General features: G+C 46.8%; 1 protein-coding gene across 6 annotated transcripts; it reads left to right on the top strand.

Moving 5' to 3' along the window:
* Positions 1 to 93: 93 nt before the first annotated feature.
* Positions 94 to 21,141, top strand: tbc1d9b (TBC1 domain family member 9b). Of its 6 annotated transcripts, none has more exons than XM_076890555.1 (23): positions 94 to 435; positions 2,789 to 2,899; positions 4,017 to 4,135; positions 4,211 to 4,442; positions 7,540 to 7,798; positions 7,892 to 8,099; positions 8,245 to 8,442; positions 8,516 to 8,662; positions 8,741 to 8,891; positions 12,511 to 12,725; positions 12,897 to 13,014; positions 13,129 to 13,331; positions 13,437 to 13,519; positions 13,599 to 13,728; positions 16,885 to 16,983; positions 17,122 to 17,190; positions 17,776 to 18,016; positions 18,220 to 18,285; positions 18,614 to 18,682; positions 18,953 to 19,003; positions 19,304 to 19,342; positions 19,437 to 19,528; positions 19,830 to 21,141. In XM_076890555.1, the coding sequence occupies exons 1-23, from the start codon at positions 318 to 320 to the stop codon at positions 20,451 to 20,453; spliced, it is 3,642 nt and encodes a 1,213-aa protein (XP_076746670.1). In that variant the 5' UTR covers positions 94 to 317; the 3' UTR covers positions 20,454 to 21,141. The 6 variants fall into 6 exon arrangements, 4 of the variants coding, with proteins under 4 accessions (XP_076746670.1, XP_024654718.2, XP_024654719.2 ...); XM_024798950.2 differs by having other exon boundaries at positions 18,950 to 19,003; XR_013101054.1 differs by lacking the exon at positions 19,830 to 21,141 and having other exon boundaries at positions 18,220 to 18,307.
* Positions 21,142 to 21,324: the final 183 nt, after the last annotated feature.

Here is a 21,324-nt window from a genome sequence, read left to right as displayed (position 1 = left end):
ACGCTGACAAAACAGCGCCCCCTGTTGTTTTTCGCTTTAACGTTTTATAAACTGCAGACATGTAAACGTCATGACGCAGCGGGCGCAGGGGGAGTGGCCTAACACCCGGTAGTAAAGTGCAGTCATCAGACTGAGTGAAAACAACAACATCAGCTCGATGTTTGCGTGACTCTCGCGGAAGCTTCAGCACCTTTTTCCTGCCGTTTCCCCGGGGGAGAGACAGCCCTCGCACGCCGACACTCCGGCCTCTGTCCCGCTGACTCCCCGGCCTGTGTTCCCCTGAGTCCCCGGAGGAGGGCCTTCGGCAGCGGGCAGAAATGTGGATCCACCCGGAGGAGGTGCTGCTGGCCGGGGCTCTGTGGGTGTCCGAGCGGGCGAACCCGTTCTTCGTCCTGCAGAGGAGGAGGGGGCACGGCCGCGGAGGGGGGCTCTCCGGTGAGCTGGTATTTCAAACATTAGTTCTGCGGCAGATGGAATAATCGATTAGTGATCGATAAGCTGAAACTTGAAGATCCGGGGGTGTTTGCTGTTTTGTACGGAAGCGTAGAGCTGCCACCCAGGCAAAAGAAAAATACAAGTGTATCACGTTATAACGTGAAAGGTTTATTGTTCTAACAAGATACTTTTCCTGTTTGTACAACATACTATCATGTTTGTACAATATAATATTTATATTGTACGAACGTGATAATTATGTATATTGTAATAACGTGATATTATGTTGTTCAAACGTGAAAAGTATCTTGTTAGAACAATAAACCTTTCACGTTATAACGTGATACACTTGTATTTTTCTTTTGCCTGGGTGGCAGCTCTACGCTTCCGTAGTTTTGTGAGTAGGTGATCTGCACGAGCAAAGATGGAGGCAAAGTTTGTAAATGGCCTGTATTTGTATAGCGCTTTTTTAGTCCCTAAGGACCCCAAAGCGCTTTACACAACCAGTCATCCACCCATTCACACACTGGTGATGGCAAGCTACATTGTAGCCACAGCCACCCTGGGGCGCACTGACAGAGGCGAGGCTGCCGGACACTGGCGCCACCGGGCCCTCTGACCACCACCAGCAGGCAACGGGTGAAGTGTCTTGCCCAAGGACACAACGACCGAGACTGTCCAAGCCGGGGCTCGAACCGGCAACCTTCCGATTACAAGGCGAACTCCCAACTCTTGAGCCACGATCGCCCGTGTCTACAGGGTAAAAATGCGGTTTGAACTTTAGCACACATCAGCAAATTTCCACGTGATTGAACGTGATGCTGTGCAGCTAACCCTAACCCGGAGATCACCGTTAGCTCACACAGTGCTGTAAAATAACTGCCCGTCTGCCGTACCAACATGGCTGCTGAGTGACCTGCACACTCAGCCCACATGCTGCTGTCTGTTAGATTTAACTGTGTGGATGTGTCTGAGGTGGAGCTTCTGCAGATTGTGTTCATTCATGCTGTGCAGAAAGTGACTTGCAGTTCGAAAACCAGCTGACAGGAAGTATGATTCATGGTCTGACCGCAGGATGCAAGAAAGGTCCTCAGGGGTCAGCTGACAGGAGTGTTTACTGTCCCGGTAATCGAGTTTGTTGGGTTGAAAGGTCATAGTGTTTTTAAAGGAGTGGGGGTGGACAGGTGGGAGGCCTGTTCAGCATATCACAGGTGTCTCATGAATTGTTCATAAGTGGCTGAAAGCATGGAGATGAAATGGGAAGATGAGCAGAGATGCAGCGAAACAAGAACATATACAGGGCTGGGGTGGCGGGTCGTTTCATCATCGCAGCAACGTGAGGAAGAAGGCCCACTGTCCAAGTGAAGGGTAAAGAGAAGAATCCGTCAGCTTCAGGAACAGAAAGGTTAGAGTTTAAAAGGGCTGAGCAGCTGTGGTTCAGCCTGCAGGACGACGAGGAGGAGGTCTCACTGATGCTGCCACAGGGAGGTGCAGCAAAGCTTCACATGGAGCCAGAACATGGAGGAACAATCAGAGGTGAAGACCACACAGCAGCAGAGACCCACCCTGAGCTGAGGTGTGTGTGTGCTCAGTGTGGAGAGGATCCTCCATGATGATCTTAATGTTGCAATTGGTTTAATTTGTAAATGAAAAGAATCTGTGGTCGGGGGCGCTGGTTTGACAAGGCTGCAGTAACGCCCAAGACGACCTGGGGCAGGTGATCAGGGAGAACAGGTGTGTCGCCCTGCACTGTATGTGTAGCTGGCTCAATGGGAGACAATGCTCTCATAGAACGATGAATTCATATGCACGGTATAACTAATTAAAAATTTTGAGTTTTTCAAAATTACGTTCAGCTGGTGGACGTGTACATGAGGTCACCACTGAAATGCTGAAACGATGTGTCAGAGTAATGACCTGGATGCTGCTGGGAGTTGGTTTAAGTCATTAAATGAATTATTTAATAGGTTTTCAGGTGCGAGTCCACCTGGGGAACCAGAGCAATCAGGGCCAGCGATTGTAGCACCATAACAGTTTGACAGAGGATCAATCAGGTGTGACTTGCACTTGTAGTTAAATCGCAGGGGGAACCATGATGTTAGACTAGAGATGTCTTTCAGCTCTGTGACTGTCTCTGAAACTCGGACCGACTCGGCTCTGACGTGTCCGAGCTCTGCCTTCAACAGCTGTTCAGTCAGAACAGAACAAATAACTGTCTCCCAAAATCAGAACCATGAAGGTCTGGAACAAGAAATGCTCTCTGATATGGTCCAAGTCCAGAACACCTTCAATCCAAACACTGATCAGATCCAGATAACTGCCCAAGTTGCTTCACCTGTCTGTCTCTGTGCAGGTCTCCTGGTTGGGACTCTGGATGTGGTTCTGGACTCCAGTGCCCGGGTAGCACCATACAGGATCCTGCTGCAGACTGCGGACTCTCAGATCTACTGGAACATAGCTTGTGGTGAGTGGACCTCGTCGAGCTACGACCGTGAATGCAGAAAATGTCATTTCTGGTCATGTTTACAGGTAAACGTGTAGAAACACAAAGGCGGGAGTCATAAAGCAGAGCGGCGCTCCGATGCAATGCGCTCGGGTTGATGCTTCCAGCAGTTTAACTTGCGGCCTTCGACCGCTGCTGTTAAAGATCTCTAACATAAGAAGTTGCTCGTCATTTTGGTGTGACAGTCACCATCCCAGAGGTGAGGAGACTTTCTGAGCCAGCTCACCTGCTGCAGAGCTTTTTCAGTCCAGTTTTATTTAAGAAGTGTGAAATCTCAGTAACAGCTGCCTGGAAAAAGCTTCATATTGTGAGGTAAGAACTCCACAATAGCTCGACGATTAACAGGTGTATTTTCCCCAAAGCTCCTGTTGGCTGGTCTGTTCCCATGTTGGCTTCAAAAGCATGTTTGTTTGTGGTGTCAGTGCTGCCGTCACACTGTCACATGAACGCCGAGCTCAGTGATCACTGCCTCTGAGAGCCTCCAAAGAGTTCTGATGCATGAACCTCTTATAATGACCTGGAGGTCACAGTGGACTGTGACCTCAAACAGATGGAGAACATTTTGTCCTCAGTCTGCACAAAATATCTGCTGCCGTCGCTCGAAAGACCTCTGACTGGTGAGGGGGAGGATGTGACCTCTAACAGAAACTCACAAGTTCATCGTCACTGAGGTCGACACCATGGGCTGAGGATGTCTCCTGTCCAAAGATTGCCCAGATTATCCTTAACTTGATGATATCATAGTGGCTGTAAGCATGTTGGTTAATTTAGGTTAACATAACCGTGACTCTGTGGTCCAGCTCCACTTTACCAGCTCGGGCTAAGATCTAAATCATTTCACAGATTTGTAGTTACCTGGTTAGCTCACCTGCAGCGTTCCTGGTGGACGGCGCTAATCTAAGAAGCTAATATGAATTTCACTGAAGAAAAGGTCGTCGGCTTTCATTTGTAGTTTGCGTTCTTTGTTTTTGCGTAATGACATCACAGGCACTGATTGGCTGATTGTGTCAGGTGTGTAACATCTAATTGTGTCGTGTGAGAGGAGCCACCTGGTTAAACCCTCAGCTGTGTCTTGCAGGTTCATCTAGGAAAGAGATCACTGAGCACTGGGATTGGCTGGAAGCCAATCTCCTCCAGACCATCTCCATCTTTGACAACGACGAAGACATCACCACCTTCGTCAAAGGAAAGATCTCTGTATGTCACCTCCTATTTGTTCAGACTGTCTGTTTTTTGCTGTGTGCTGCTGCTGAGTGATGTCACTTCCTGCAGGGCATCATCGCGGAGGAGAACCGGTTAAAGCCCGGAGAGGAGCACGAGGAGGACAGCGGGAAGTTTCGGGAGGCAGAGTTGAAGATGAGGAAGCTGTTTGGCATGCCTGAGGAGGAGAAGCTGGTGAATTATTACTCCTGCAGCTACTGGAAGGGCCGAGTGCCACGACAGGGCTGGCTCTACCTGTCCGTCAACCACCTGTGCTTCTACTCCTTCCTGCTTGGAAAGGAAGGTACGAGCAGCCAATCACAGGCCAGCATTTAGTCTTGTTTTTACACTGAATGCTTTGTTGCTTAAAGCTCAAAGAGAGAGCTCAGACATAAAACAGCTGGATCATATACACCTGACTGAACAGCAGAGACCAAAGTTAGAGGATAAAGTACTCCTTTTTCTTCTCTTGTTGATGATCATGACGTGAAGGAATCGATTCTGTGGGCGTGTTTTACCAAGATTTGATATAAAACAACCAGGGCAGAACGTTTGAGTTGGTTCAGATAGATCATAAAAACGACTGCATCCACAGGAAGTGCTAAGGTTTGTGTCTTGTGTGGCTTCAGGTCTTACTCAGAATCAAGGTTCTTGCACATTCTTTCTTTGTGTGAGGTTGGTTTGAGCTCATTCTTTCCTCCATCTCGCCCACACTTTGATATCTGGACCTGGTTTCTTTGATTTTATCAGCTGTAGCTTTGTCCCCAGAGGTCTTCCAGGTTCTCTTGGGTTTGGATCAGGACTCTGGGTCAGCTGTGAGGATTATGTTGTAAAATAACTGTGTGAAGGAACGGACCCTGCTTCAGAGTAAGACCTGAAGCCACGGGCGACCGTGGATCAGGGGATTGGGAATCGCATCTGTAACCGGAAGGTTGCCGGTTCGATCCCTGGGCTCTCTGTCCTGGTCGTTGTGTCCTTGGGCAAGACACTTTACCCTACTTGCCTACTGGTGTTGGCCAGAGGGGCCGATGGCGTGATATGGCAGCCTCGCTTCTGTCAGTCTGCCCCAGGGCAGCTGCGGCTACAACCGTAGCTTGCCTCCACCAGTGTGTGAATGTGAGAGTGAATGAATAGTGGCATTGTAAAGCGCTTTGGGTGCCTTGAAAAGCGCTATATAAATCCAATCCATTATTATTATTATTATTATAAGACACAAACCTCAGCACTTCCTGTGGGTGCAGTCGTTTTTATGATCTATCTGGACCAACTCAAACATTCCGCCCTCACTGAAGGTTCTCCTCACATCATATGTTCCCCAGCCTTTCTGGTCGTTCTCTTGATCGTAGAACGGGTCAGTGCAGAACATACACGCATCCATTCATTTCCTATCTTTTTTTATGCTTGTGTGCGTTTGAGTCACGGCGGCAGCAGCCTAAGAAAAGTTTTCCAGTCCTGCCTCTCCCTGGCCACTTCCTCTCTCTTATCCAGGGGGACACCGAGATGTTCCCAGGCAGGGGTGGTCCTGGCCTGTTTGGTGCCCTGGGCGAACACTTTCTCTATGCCATGAGTCCCACTCACAGAGAGTTGGGGAATGGCTGCAATCATAGCATTGTAACATGGTGACAGATGTACCCTTAGGCCCCCTCCTCGATTCAGATGGTCTTTGCTGGCCCTACTTATGAATGTTGTTTCAGGATACATAATACCTGCCATTATCCAAAGACACATCTGCTTACCTGTGTCTGACCTTCTCTTGTCCACCTTCCATCAGTAATTTTGCACTCCAGTATTAACACAAACCCCACAACATAAACTAATAGACCTACACCTTGGATAGGGTCTTTCTTTCTGGGATTGCACACAACCCAGGAAAAGTAATTTATGCTTAATGGACTTGGATTGACAACATAATGAATGAAATGTGCACTATTCGAAAGCACCCCCCTCCCCCGACTTCAGTGCAGCAGCAGCAGGCGCCCCGAGGGCCCTCGCGTTCATTTTTCGTGTAATGTGTGTGAAAGAATTTAGAAAACGCAGTCGAATGCCTTCTCCAAGTGCACAAAACACATGGACTAGATCGCCAAACTCCCAGGCACCCTAAAATATCCTCCAGAGGATAAAGAGCTGGTCCAGTGTTCCACAACCTGGACAGGTACTACATTTGATGGTCGGGCTGTCCTCTCAAGCATCCTGGCACAAAACGTCCAGTGGAGGCTGAGGAGTGTGAGGCCCCTGAACCTGATGTCCCCCTTCTTGTGAAAACTCCCAACCCTGTCCCTAGCAGGGGAACTTTTGATTTCTCCTTTGACCAATTTGCCACAGGAGACCTTATCAGGGGGATGGAAACCCACCACAACTGCGAACATTATATTTGTCTCATGTCACTGTTGTGTTTTGGGGCTTTCTTTGATATCCCAGAAATCATCCTCTTTGAACAACCAGATTCAGGTTGATCTCTTCATGTGAACAAACAAAAGTGAACAAACTTTTACAGATTACAGGTAACTCACCTTGGAGTCCAGGGAGTGCTTTTAAATACCTTCTATCACTCTGTGGTGGCATCTGTCATTTTTTTACAGTGTTGTATGTTGGAGCAGCAGTTTATCAGCGGCTGAGAGGAAGAGGTTGGATAAACTCATCAGGAAGGCCAGCTCTGTTCTGGGATGCACCCTGGACCCAGTGCAGGTGGTGGGAGACAGAAGGACTCTGGCCAAAATAACATCTCTGATGGACAGCCTCCCACCCCATGCATGTAAATGTTGCTGAACTGCAGAGCTCCTTCAGTGACAGACTGCTGCGTCCTCGATGCATGAAGCTGCAGATCCTTCCTCCCTGCAGCTGTCAGACTGTACAATCAGAACTGCTCCCAACAAACATAGATGTTTACATCAGTGCTGTAACTGCACTATTTTATCAAGCGATTCACACTAAACCTGGTTTGCCTCTTATCTGTATTTAATTTAATTTAATTTAATAACGGTACAGTACTCTGTTTTTGGTAACCATTGTCCTTGATGTAAATATGTAAATATGTTTCTGTTCTTGTGTTTGTTTGTATACCTGTCTTTCTGGCTGCTGTTACATCCAAATTTCCCCTTGTGGGACAATTAAAGGATTATTCTATTCTATTCTATTCTTGACCAGGTAACAAAAACTCATTGTCCTTCAGGGTCTTTTGTTTTCAGATTTAGGAGAACCTTGAATCAGAACTAGTAGTATGTTGAAAATGTCAGAAAACCTAGGTTTTTCTCTACTTTTGGTCTCTACTGTAGAAACCCGTGCATTGTCTTAACCAGCTCTGCGTGTTGGAGCTTCTCCCAGCTGTCTTTATGTGTGAGAGGTGGGGTTTAGAAGCATTCAGAAGTTCTTTGTTGATGTCATCCTGTGACCTCTGACCTCAGTGACTCTGGTGGTGCCATGGACCGAGGTGACGCGGCTGGAGAAGAACGCCACCCTGCTGTTTCCAGAGAGTGTCCGCGTGAGCACTCGCGACACCGAACATTTCTTCTCAATGTTTCTCAACATCAACGACACCTTCAAGTTGATGGAGCAACTCGCTAACATTGCCATGCGCCAGCTGCTCGACAACGAGGCATTTGCTGCCGACCTGTCGCTGCCCAAACCCAGCAAAACGTTGAAGAACGTCTCTGCGCTGAAGAGGTGTCCCTCTGTTTGCACCAGACGGGTTTCTTTTCCTTAAGTCTGTTTTCAGCGCACTCTTGGTTACCATCAACATCTCTCTCTTGTCTGCAGGGATCTGGACGCCCGAGCGAAGAACGAGCGATACCGGGCGATGTTTCGGCTGACGCAGGAGGAGCGGCTTGACGGACACACGGACTGCACCCTGTGGACGCCGTTCGCAAAGATGCATGTTGTCGGACAGCTCTTCATCTCCAACAACTACATCTGCTTCAGCAGCAAAGAGGAAGACCTGTGTCAGCTCATCATACCCCTCCGAGAGGTGAGCTGGGTCAGCTGGTGCTGCAGGAAGTATATGAGCTGTGGTCAGAGGTCACATGATGGCTACAACATCACATATTACAGAGTGTTGCAGATGAACACAAATACTTTCATACTGTGGTCACTTTACCCATCGTCCTCTGCAGGTCTCCATTGTGGAGAAGGCGGACAGCAGCAGTGTCCTTCCCTGCCCTGTCTCCATCAGCACCAAGAACAAGATGAACTTCCTGTTTGCCAACCTCAAAGACAGGGACTTCCTGGTCCAACGTATTTCTGACTTCCTGCAGCGAACCCCGGACAGCTCGTGGGGTGACACCAACCCGCTGTCTCAGATTAGTCACTCGGTATGTCCATCACAGCTCGTACCATGGTTCAGCTGCTTTCACAGAGTCCTCATGGTTTTGTTCTTGTCCTCAGGCGTCCTCCTCCGTACCCCCATCTTCTTCTCCAGGTTCTGAGTCCGTTCAGAAGGCACGCCATTATCACCCTGGCCTACCCACAGCCATCCAGGGTCTCCTGCAGCTCTACCACCGAGACGACCCAGAGGACCTGGGACCCAAAGCCGTGAGTACAGATCCGCTCAGTACTCAGCAGTACTGATCAGGCAGTCCTGGTACTGATCTCATTTCCTCCCTCCTGCAGATGAGGGAGAAGATGAAGGAGGAGTCATGGAACATCCATTTCTTAGAGTTTGGTCGAGGCGTCTGCATGTACCGGACTTCCAGAACCAGAGAACTGGTCCTCAATGGGATCCCAGAGCGCCTGAGAGGGGAGCTGTGGCTGCTGTTCTCTGGTTCGTGTTTAAGCGTCATTCAATTCAATTCAATTCAATTTTATTTATATAGCGCCAAATCACAACATAAGTCGCCTCAAGGCGCTTCATAGATACAGAGAAAAACCCAACAATCATATGACCCCCTATGAGCAAGCACTTTGGCAACAGTGGGAAGGAAAAACTCCCTTTTAACAGGAAGAAACCTCCGGCAGAACCAGGCTCAGGGAGGGGCGGCCATCTGCTGCGACCGGTTGGGGTGAGAGAAGGAAGACAGGATAAAGACATGCTGTGGAAGAGAGACAGAGGTTAATAACAGATATGATTCAATGCAGAGAGGTCTATTAATACACAGTGAGTGAGAAAGGTGACTGGAAAGGAAAAACTCAGTGCATCATGGGAATCCCCCGGCAGCCTACGTCTATTGCAGCATAACTAAGGGAGGATTCAGGGTCACCTGGTCCAGCCCTAACTATATGCTTTAGCAAAAAGGAAAGTTTTAAGCCTAATCTTGAAAGTAGAGATAGTGTCTGTCTCCTGAATCCAAACTGGAAGCTGGTTCCACAGAAGAGGGGCCTGAAAACTGAAGGCTCTCCCTCCCATTCTACTTTTAAATACTCTAGGAACAACAAGTAAGCCTGCAGAGCGAGAGCGAAGTGCTCTAATAGGGTGATATGGTACTACAAGGTCATTAAGATAAGATGGGGCCTGATTATTTAAGACCTTGTATGTGAGGAGCAGGATTTTGAATTCAATTCTGGATTTAACAGGAAGCCAATGAAGGGAAGCCAAAACAGGAGAAATATGCTCTCTCTTTCTAGTCCCTGTCAGTACTCTTGCTGCAGCATTTTGGATTAGCTGAAGGCTTTTCAGTGAGTTTTTTGGACATCCTGATAATAATGAATTACAGTCGTCCAGCCTGGAAGTAATAAATGCATGAACTAGTTTTTCAGCGTCACTCTGAGACAGGATATTTCTAATTTTAGAGATGTTGCGCAAATGGAGGAAAGCAGTCTTACATATTTGTTTAATATGTGCGTTGAAGGACATATCCTGGTCAAAAATGACTCCAAGGTTCCTCACAGCGTTACTGGAGGCCAAGGTAATGCCATCCAGAGTAAGAATCTGGTTAGATACCATATTTCTAGGCTTTTCAGGGCCGAGTACAATAACCTCAGTTTGATCTGAATTAAGAAGCAGAAAGTTAGCGGCCATCCAGGTCTTTATGTCTTTAAGACATTCCTGCAGTTTAACTAATTGGTGTGTGTTATCTGGCTTCATGGACAGATAGACCTGGGTGTCATCTGCATAGCAGTGAAAATGTATGCGATGTCTTCTAATGATACTGCCTAAGGGAAGCATGTATAATGTAAACAGAATTGGTCCTAGCACTGAACCCTGTGGAACTCCATAATTAACCTCAGTGTGTGAAGAGGACTCTCCATTTACATGAACAAACTGGAGTCTATTAGATAGATATGATACAAACCACTGCAGTGCAGTACCTGTAATACCTACAGCATGTTCTAATCGCTCTAATAGGATATTATGGTCGACAGTATCGAATGCTGCACTAAGGTCTAGCAGGACAAGCACAGAGATGAGTCCACTGTCAGAGGCCATAAGAAGATCATTTGTAACCTTCACTAAAGCTGTTTCTGTGCCGTGATGAACTCTGAAACCTGACTGAAACTCTTCAAATAAACCATTCCTCTGCAGATGATCTGTTAGCTGTTTGACAACTACTCTTTCAAGGATTTTTGATATGAAAGGAAGGTTGGAGATTGGCCTATAATTAGCTAAGACTGCTGGGTCTAGAGATGGCTTTTTGAGAAAAGGTTTAACTACAGCTAGCTTGAAGGCCTGTGGTACATAGCCGATCATTAGAGATAGGTTGATCATATTTAAGATCGAAGAATTAATTAATGGCAGGACTTCTTTGAGCAGTTTTGTAGGAATGGGGTCTAAAAGACACGTTGATGGTTTGGAGGAAGTAATTATTGAAGTTAACTCAGAAAGATCAATTGGAGAAAAAGAGTCTAACTTAACATCGATGGTACTAAGAGTAGCTGTAGATAATATTACATCTGTGGGATGATTATTGGTAATTTTTTCTCTAATGATAAAAATTTTATTTGTGAAGAAGTTCATGAAGTCATTACTAGTTAACGTTAAAGGGATTGTTGGCTCAAAAGAGCTCTGACTTTTTCTCAGCCTGGCTACAGTGCTGAAGAGAAACCTGGGGTTGTTCTTATTTCCTTCAATCAGTGACGAATAGTAAGATGTTCTGGCTTTGCGGAGGGCTTTCTTATAAAGCAGCAAACTATTTCTCCAGGCTAAATGATGATCCTCTAAATTTGTGACACGCCATTTCCTCTCCAGATTACGAGTCATCTGCTTTAGGGTACATGTTTGAGAATTATACCATGGAGTCAGGTACTTCTGATTAGAGACCTTAGTTTTCACAGGAGCTACAGTATCCAGAGTCATACGTAGTGAGGAGGTAAAATTGTTAACAACATAATCAACCTCTGTTGGGGTAGCGTTCAGATAGCTGCTCTGCTCTATGTTGGTACAGGGCATTGAAGATGATAACAGTGGGTGGATTATATTCTTAAACTTAGTTACAGCGCTTTCAGAAAGACATCTACTTTGATAAAGTCTACTCTCCACTGCTGTGTAATCAATTATTGTAAATGTAAATGTTATCAGGAAATGATCAGACAGGAGAGGGTTTTCAGGAAACACTGTTAGATGTTCAGTTTCTATGCCATATGTTAAAACAAGATCTAAAGTGTGATTAAAGTGGTGGGTGGGTTCTTTTACATTTTGAGAGAAACCAATTGAGTCTAATAACAGATTAAATGCCATGTTGAGGCTGTCATTTTTAGCATCTACATGGATGTTAAAATCACCCACAATAATTATTTTATCTGAGCTCAGAACTAAATCAGATAAAAAGTCTGAGAAATGAGACAGAAACTCTGTGTAAGGCCCAGGTGGACGATAGATGATAACAAGTAAGACTGGTGTCTGAGTTTTACAGCTGGGGTGGACAAGGCTAAGCATCAGGCTTTCAAATGAATTAAAAGTCTGTCTTGGTCTTTCATTAATTAACAGGCTGGTGTGAAATATTGCTGCCACACTGCCCCCTCGGCCTGTGCTTCGAGATTTCTGGTAGTTAGAATGACTCGGGGGTGTTGATTCATTTAAACTAACATAATCATCCTGCTGCAACCAGGTTTCTGTATGGCAGAGTAAATCGATTTGTTGATCAATTATTAAGTCATGTACTAACAGAGACTTGGAGGAGAGAGACCTAATATTTAATAATCCACATTTCACTGTTTTACTCTTTGGTTCAGATGTGGATACTTTATTGTTCTTTCTTTGTAATTGTTTATGTTTAAGTTGTTTGTTGCTGGTTTTTAGTTTGTTTTTTGTCTGTTTGGGAGCTGACACAGTCTCTATGGAGATGGGTTTTTGGGGGGGTAGCAGGAGGAGAGAAGCTGCAGAGAGGCGTGTAAGACTGCAACTCTGCTTCCTGGTCCCAACTCTGGATAGTCATATTCAGAGTTGGGACCACGAATTTCTGTTTATGCTCATTTTCGCATACTCATCTGTCCTCCCGTCCATCCAGGAGCGCAAAACGAGATGGCAACCCACCCTGGTTACTATGGTGAACTGGTGGAACAGGCCATGGGGCTATGCTCATTAGCTACTGAGGAGATTGAGCGCGACCTTCACCGCTCGATGCCTGAACACCGAGCCTTCCAGAATGAGATGGGCATTGCCGCCCTGCGCCGCGTCCTCACCGCATACGCCCACCGCAACCCGGGCATCGGATATTGCCAGGTACTCCCATAAAGCAAAATGAAACAGAAGCGTTGTGTTTCCCCATCAAGCTCAGCCGGGTGCCTGAAACAACCCCCTGACACAGCTGATGACGTCTGCACTAACATGATGTGTAAGGCGTCCTGAGGTGGTGTCGGTTTGTTGTTTCTGACCTTCTGTCTCCTCCACCAGGCAATGAACATCGTCACCTCTGTCCTGCTGCTCTACTGCACCGAGGAAGAGGCCTTCTGGCTGCTGGTGGCGCTGTGTGAGCGTATGCTGCCCGACTACTACAACACCCGAGTTGTAGGTCAGTAGAAGGCAGGATCACAGCACCAGAGTAGATCCATCCTCTGGTGGAGACGGGTCTGAGGAGTCCTCCTTAGGCTTGGGGATAGTGACGTGGTTTCCGTATGTCCTGCAGGAGCGCTGGTGGATCAGGGGGTGTTTGAGGAGCTGACCCGGTCCTTCCTCCCCCTGCTCTATGAACACATGCAGGAGCTGGGGGTCATCTCCACCATCAGCCTGTCCTGGTTCCTCACCCTCTTCCTGTCTGTGATGCCCTTCGACAGCGCCGTCCTGTTGGTCGACTGCTTCTTCTATGAGGGCATCAAGGTCATCTTTCAGGTAGGAGTGCTGATGGACCCAGGGACACCCACAGATCCATTATTTTGGATGTGAATGAGATTGTGCTATAGCTGAATGACTTCCAGTCTCTAAATGTACCCGCAGGTGGCGCTGGCTGTCCTCCATGACAACATGGATGCCCTGCTCTCCTGTAGCGACGAGGGAGAGGCCATGACCATCCTGGGCAGGTACGAGTCCAGAGCCAGAATCGGCTCACTCCGAACTGTTCTGTGTACACCTGAGGAATAAATCCAACTTGTGTTGCAGGTACCTGGATAATGTGGTCAATAAACAGACGGTGGCTCCGCCCATCCCTCACCCGCACGCCCAGCTGACAAGTGGAGACGAGCCGTCGCCTGAAATCGATGTCTTTGACCTCATAAAGTCATCGTACGAGGTGATGCCAGAGTGGTGGTGGTGGTGGTGGGGGGTGGGGGTGGTGGGGGGGGGGGGGGGGGGTGTCACTAAGCTTTCTCACTGGGATAAATTCAGACTGATGACGTGAAGGTCAGAACCTAGAAAAACAGACTACTTTATGTAGACAGCCAATAAAACGATCAGAGCTCTACGTTGTGACTGATGTTGGAAACGTAAATGTTTTCTAATATTTAATGAATTATTCCGCCTTAAGAACACGCTGCATGCTGCCTTTGAGCTGCACGTTAGGTCTTCACCCAGAGCTGCAGGAGGAAGGGCCACAAACCCCACAGAGTCAAATACACACGGAGTACAAGAGGAATAAAGGACGATATAAATCACAAAATTTTTACATTTTCTGTAAATTCTGTGAATTTCAGGCAGCTCAACTTGCGTGAAGTGTTTCCAGCTGGGCGTTGCGTACCTGGAGTCGAGTGTTTTAATTGAAACGATACATTTTTAGACATAAGTTGTAACGGCCGCCGTTTTCTTTGTGAGTGTTTCTTACACGGCGTGCTGCGGGGAAAAGCCTGTTCTAACGTTTGAGTCTAAGGTTTATTTTTTTAGCACCTGGCGGCTCTTTTTACTTCTCATCCATAAACACTCTGCATCTTTCACGTGATTCAGTTTATTTTGAAAAGTCTCAACAGGATCTTGAGCTTTATTGTGAAAGGTTTATGTGGAAAATAAACAAGCGGACATGTGATGCGGTTACCGTCATTGTTGCTAACGACAACGCATAAAAACAAGCACTTCTGTCTGTAGTGTGGTTATATTAAATATAAGAGAACTTTAAAGAAAGAGAGAGCTTTAAGAAATTAATATGGCCACTACAGTGACCATCAAAATAATGAACAAATATTGCCGTAAACAGTTTATTTTGCGACACCATGAAACAAACGATAGCGTAAAATGAAACTATCGACGTTTTTATATCGTCATCCGATACATATCGTTATATCGAACAGCCCTAGCGGCCAACACATCAGGACGGTTAGCCCCGTGGGGTCCACCTCCACACTAAAGCTTTAGTGCTGCTTGAGCGAAGCGATTCTCCAGGACTTTTTCATTTCGAAAGCACAAATAAAATATTCACCGTTAACTTAACTGGCTGAAAGTCAGCTGTCACATTAAGGGCTGTGGTTGTGACCTTTCAATATGAAGCATCTTAAGGCCACTGTTATTGTGATTTGGCACTGTGTGAAAAAACCTGAATCGAAAATAGAGTTGAATAGATGACGGTCTGCACCTAGGCAGAGACCCTCAAACACCAATGTTGGGTTTTTGTACTGAACATGAACTACAGTGGGGCAAAAAAGTATTTAGTCAGCCACCGATTGTGCAAGTTCCCCCACTTAAAATGATGACAGAGGTCAGTAATTTGCACCAGAGGTACACTTCAACTGTGAGAGACAGAATGTGAAAAAAAAATCCATGAATCCACATGGTAGGATTTGTAAAGAATTTATTCGTAAATTAGGGTGGAAAATAAGTATTTGGTCACCTCAAACAAGGAAAATCTCTGGCTCTCACAGACCTGTAACGTCTTCTGTAAGAAGCTTTTCTGTCCCCCACTCGTTACCTGTATGAATGGCACCTGTTTGAACTCATCATCTGTATAAAAGACACCTGTCCACAGCCTCAAACAGTCAGACTCCAAACTCCGCCATGGCCAAGACCAAAGAGCTTTCGAAGGACACCAGGAAAAGTATTGTAGACCTGCACCAGACTGGGAAGAGTGAATCTACAATAGGCAAGCAGCTTGGTGTGAAAAAATCAACTGTGGGAGCAATCATCAGAAAATGGAAGACATATAAGACCACTGATAATCTCCCTCGATCTGGGGCTCCACGCAAGATCTCATCCCGTGGGGTCAAAATGATCATGAGAACGGTGAGCAAAGATCCCAGAACCACACGGGGGGACCTGGTGAATGACCTGCAGAGAGCTGGGACCAAAGTAACAAAGGTCACCATCAGTAACACACTACAACGGCAGGGAATCAAATCCCGCATTGCCAGACGTGTTCCGCTGCTGAAGCCAGTGCATGTCCAGGCCCGTCTGAAGTTTGCCAGAGAGCACATGGATGATACAGCAGAGGATTGGGAGAATGTCATGTGGTCAGATGAAACCAAAGTAGAACTTTTTGGTATAAACTCAACTCGTCGTGTTTGGAGGAAGAAGAATACTGAGTTGCATCCCAAGAACACCATACCTACTGTGAAGCATGGGGGTGGAAACATCATGCTATGGGGCTGTTTTTCTGCCAAGGGGACAGGACGACTGATCCGTGTTAAGGACAGAATGAATGGGGCCATGTATGGTGAGATTTTGAGCCAAAACCTCCTTCCATCAGTGAGAACTTTGAAGATGAAACGAGGCTGGGTCTTCCAACATGACAATGATCCAAAACACACCACCCGGGCAACAAAGGAGTGGCTCCGTAAGAAGCATTTGAAAGTCCTGGAGTGGCCTAGCCAGTCTCCAGACCTCAACCCCATAGAAAATCTGTGGCGGGAGTTGAAAGTCCGTGTTGCTCGGCGACAGCCCCAAAACATCACTGCTCTCGAGAAGATCTGCATGGAGGAATGGGCCAAAATACCAGCTACTGTGTGTGCAAACCTGGTAAAGACCTATAGTAAACGTTTGACCTCTGTTATTGCCAACAAAGCTTATGTTACAAAGTATTGAGTTGTATTTTTGTTATTGACCAAATACTTATTTTCCACCCTGATTTACGAATAAATTCTTTACAAATCCTACCATGTGGATTCATGGATTTTTTTTTCACATTCTGTCTCTCACAGTTGAAGTGTACCTCTGGTGCAAATTACTGACCTCTGTCATCATTTTAGGTGGGGGAACTTGCACAATCGGTGGCTGACTACTTTTTTGCCCCACTGTATTGTTGGGCTTAATGCACCCAGAGTGGACTGTAAAGCTCTGTGGGTGGTCTAACAGTCCACACTACCTGTTGAGAGCGGCGCCAAACTGACTGAGTCTTTCTCGTTCCCTACACGAGCTGATGGATCTTCCTCGGCAGGTTGATGAGCAGGTTTGGTGGTGCAGGAAGGATGTTTGTGATGAAAGGCGTCCTCTTCTCTGAGGTAACTGCAGCTTCTTCTTCTCTGTGCAGAAGTTTGGCAGTCTGCGCTCTGATGTCATTGAGCAGATGAGGTTCAAGCAGAGGTTAAAGGTCATCCAGTCCCTGGAGGACACTGCCAAGAGAAGTGTGGTGGGTGTTTTCACGAGCTTATACAGCGCGTTAATGAAGACATTGAGCTCACAGGTGTGTGTGTGTGTGTGTGTGTGTGTGTGTGTGTGTGTGTGTGTGTGTGTGTGTGTGTGTGTGTGTGTGTGTGTGTGTGTGCAGGTGAGAGCGATGATGACGGAGTCAGCCTTCAGTATTGAAGAGCTGGAGGAGCTCTACTGTCTGTTCAAGGTGAGTTCATGTTTGTTACACGGTTCCTGTGCTGACCTGATGTTCAGGTGTGAAATAAACCAAAAACATTTTTTCACCAATTCTGTTAGAAAGTGTTTCAGCAAACAGGACGAAACCTCCTCATCGTCCTGCAGGCTGATCCAGAGCTGCTCAGCCTTTTACACTCTAGTCTTTCTGCTCCTGGGTACTCTGAGTTTGCTCTGTGAGACAGCAAGCCTTCTCGGAGGGTCTTCCTCACTTGGCTGTATGCTGTGATGAAGGAAAGCACCCCTTCCCACGGCCTTTTGATGTTCTTGTTTCTGCTTCTGGACCAAAGTGTTGATGTGTCCTTTCCCGGTGTTCTCGTTGTTCCTGTCTAACAGTAGCTTCCATCACGTCTGATTACTTATGAAGAAATGTAGGTGTAACCCGCGCCTGTTTATCAGACAGAAAGTGACCTTGTTTTTGTGTGACCCTGCAAGAGTCAGAACTTCATTTTTTCCTTTTTCAAATCTGTTCTGTGACGTAAACATAGCTCTACCTGTATGTTCAAGCATGTTACTGCCTCTAACCCCGCCTCCTTTTTTGTCCATTCTGCCGATCCAGTCCAAACACATGACCAGCTGTTACTGGGGTTCCAGCAGCTCTGCCGCTGAGCGTCACGATCCCAGCCTGCCGTACTTGGAGCAGTACCGCATCGACCCGCTTCAGTTCCGTCAGCTCTTCGTCTCGCTCGCTCCCTGGGTCTGCGGAGGGCACAACCCAACCCTGTCGGCCCGCCTCTTCAGGCTGCTGGACCAGAACCAGGATGGGCTAGTCAACTTTAAAGAGTTCATCACCGGACTGAGTGAGCCCAGATTACAGCCTCAGATTACATATTACATATGCAGATCATAGATTAGTGATCCAAACGAAAGATTACAGATCTAGATTAGCACTTCAGAAAATAGATTACAGATCGACAATCCAAAGTACATATTATATATTACAGGTCAAGATTAGAGCTTCAGGTTACAGAGCTCCACAGGTCTTAGTGTGTATGTTTTGCAGGTGGGATGTATCACGGGGACATGACGGAAAAACTGAAGCTACTGTACAAGCTCCACCTACCTCCAGGTAACACAGCTCACCTGTACAGGTGAGTGTAACCCTGAATCATGAGATCAGCTCTTCCTTATTCTGCACTGATCTGGTTTTGGTCCTGATGAATTCTGTAACCCGCTGGCCGTGACGTCAGAGGTTCCAGCCTTTACACTGTCAGATTTTTGGAGCCAAACCCAGCGTGGTGGACCAGGTGTGAATGGGGTCGAAGTCGGGTTTTGGGTCTCTGTGGGGTCTCCTGGTTTTGAAGGGTGGTAAATTGAGAGCTGGTGAGAACTGAATGGATCAAAGACTGAACCACAGGTGGAGAACCTGCGACTCACCTGCTGCTTGTTTGTTTTAGCTCTGTGTCCAGAGGAGGCGGAGTCTGCTCTAGAGGCCACGCAGTTCTTCACCGAGGAGGAACCTCGAGGTACACACACACACACACACACACACACACACACACACACACACACACACACACACACATCTGTTGTCACTTCCTGTTAAAATGGAGTTCTTCCTCCCTGCTGTTCAGAGAGGATCCTGTGGTTGTCGGTAATCGTTGAGTCTGCATGAAGCTTAACTCAAACTGATCAATCTGCATGAACAAACCTTGGATTAACACACCTGAACATTTCACTCTGCTTCTCCTTCCTCTTTTCCTTCTTCCTCTTCCTGTGATGTTTCCTTCCAGAAGCTTCCTACTTCTCTGATCAGAATGCATTGCGGCAGCAGGAAGTGACACCAGGTTTGTGTCTGTTTGGTTTGAGGGTTAGGGATGTTACTCTGCTGCCAAGTTATTCTAATGTTTTTCTCGTGTTTTTGTGATGATGATCATAATATTAGCAGATAATTTGAAAATTTCTGGCTAAGCTATCAGGTGAATTCCTCAGCGTTAGCTAAACTTAGAAGACCGTCAGCTCAGGATTGAATTTAACCTGGAAAATGAGGTCATGGTGACCTCATCCATCTTTAGACCGTCTGTTCCATTCTCACATTTAACCCCAAAGTTTGATAATGAGGATGATGATGATCTCTATCTGAACAGGTGAGGAGCCAAAAGATGGAGACAGTGAGGAGAAAAAAGGTAACTTGACCTCCCTGACTCGAGTCTTTAAGGAGGAGGAATCACTCTGAGGCTTGGCCCAATCGTTTGACCCCTGACCTTTGGTCTGTTTTAGAGGTGAAGGACTACAGGTACTACCTGAGGATGTGGGCCAAGGAGAAGGAGACCAAGAGAGAGACCATCAAAGACCTGCCGAGGATGAACCAGGTGAGAATGTGAGGTGTTACACCGTTTTTTTACAGACACAAGTGTGACACCCAGGTAGCAAGGATGGTTCAAACCAGGTATCTAAGGGGGTGTTAAAGGCAGCGTGCACCTGGACAGGTCGCCACAGAGAGACTGATTAATTTTAATAAAATTAAGTAATTAGTGTTTTTTTTCTTAGTCCTGGTGGGGAGAGGAAGCCACAAACAAGCATACAAGTAAAATATCCTGTACAGCTGTGTGTCTGTTATTGTATATATTTATATATATATGTGTGTGTGTGTGTGTATGTCTGTGCGTGCAGGAGCAGTTCATTGAGTTGTGTAAAACTCTGTACAACATGTTCAGCGAGGAGGCTCTTGAGCAGCAGCTCTATCACGCCATCGCCACGGTTGCCAGTTTGCTGCTGCGCATCGGTGAAGTGGGCAAGAAGTTCAACAACGGCACCAAGAAGCGCGAGACCACGCCACAGACCTCGCTCTCTGCTCAGACGTTGCCCCACAGCCCTCAGGGGGAGGAGGAGGGGCCTGGTCACGGGGCGTCTGGTGAGTCCGAAGTGTGCCGAGCTCTGGCTGACGCCCAGCTGGAGGTGGTGGCGCCTCAGATGTCCGACGAGGAAACAAAAGATGATGCGTCAGTGTCTTCATATTCGGTGGTGAGTGCCGGCTCGCTGCAGTGCGAGGATATCGCTGAGGACACGGTGCTGATCAGGGGCGGCGAGCAGAGGCAGGGTAGCGTGTTGGATACGGATTGGTCGATCACCTTTGAGCAGGTGTTGGCTTCGATGCTGACAGAGCCGCCGCTTGTCGACTACTTTGAAAGGAAGAGGGACATCCAGGCCAAAATGGCCGCCTGCAAGGCTCAGCGGGCAGTGGAGCGCCAGATAAGCTCCGCCTCCGACCATGAACTCACGCGGCATTCTACCTGAGCACCTCCCTCACCTGTCCATGTGCACCATACAGGTAACCGATGTAATCAGCTAAGTGGATCATGGGACTGGAGCCTCTCTGATGATGTTACAGTGACTCTGATTGGCTGGCGGGTCCTGCAGACTAAACTTCCTGTTTCAGTGTTTCAGATCTTATCGATTAGAGACAATCTGATCAATCAATAAGCGCATTGATCTGTTAAAGGTCTACATTTCCTTTAGATGTTTCACAATAAAAGCCCTTATATTGTGACTGAGGTGTTTTACTGTGAAGGAGCTGGAGGAAGTGTTCCACAACGCTGTATAGATCCATCTTTTGAATTATTCATTGATCAGCTCCTGTGTCTCTGCAGGACCAATCAGTGAACAGGAAACAGAAACCGATAAATGGTTGGCGAGTTCCCCTGTAGAAGACTCAAACACATGTGAGTTGCATCAGACTTTTATTGTGAAATAAAGATTTATGATCAGTACTAATGGTTTATAATCAATAACGATGAAGACGCCATATTTCACCAGGTGTGTTTACACCTGGACTCTTACTTTGAAGCCTTGTTTGTTCTCTCCACTGCCTGTGTGATGACATCACTCTGTTTGTGATGATGTCATCGTGTTTTTATGTGTTTGACCTGATTTTAAACTCACTGTGTTGATCTGTTGTTCTAATAAATACTGGAGGAAGTTCTTACGCTGCTGTGTCATCTTTGAGAAATATGTCATCATTTAAAGGGTCGGTGCAACATATGACAGGCTCAAAGGTCAGAGGTCGTCTCGTGCTTCATCGTCTTACTTCAGGTTTATAAGATTTTTATTAATGACACAGTTACACTTTCAGAAAAGACGTTTAAAGTAGATTCGTTTTGATAAACTG

The sequence above is a fragment of the Maylandia zebra genome, linkage group LG2, assembly GCF_041146795.1.
Source record: "Maylandia zebra isolate NMK-2024a linkage group LG2, Mzebra_GT3a, whole genome shotgun sequence".
Lineage (NCBI taxonomy): Eukaryota > Metazoa > Chordata > Actinopteri > Cichliformes > Cichlidae > Maylandia > Maylandia zebra.
This window is presented reverse-complemented; position numbering and strand designations above follow the sequence as displayed.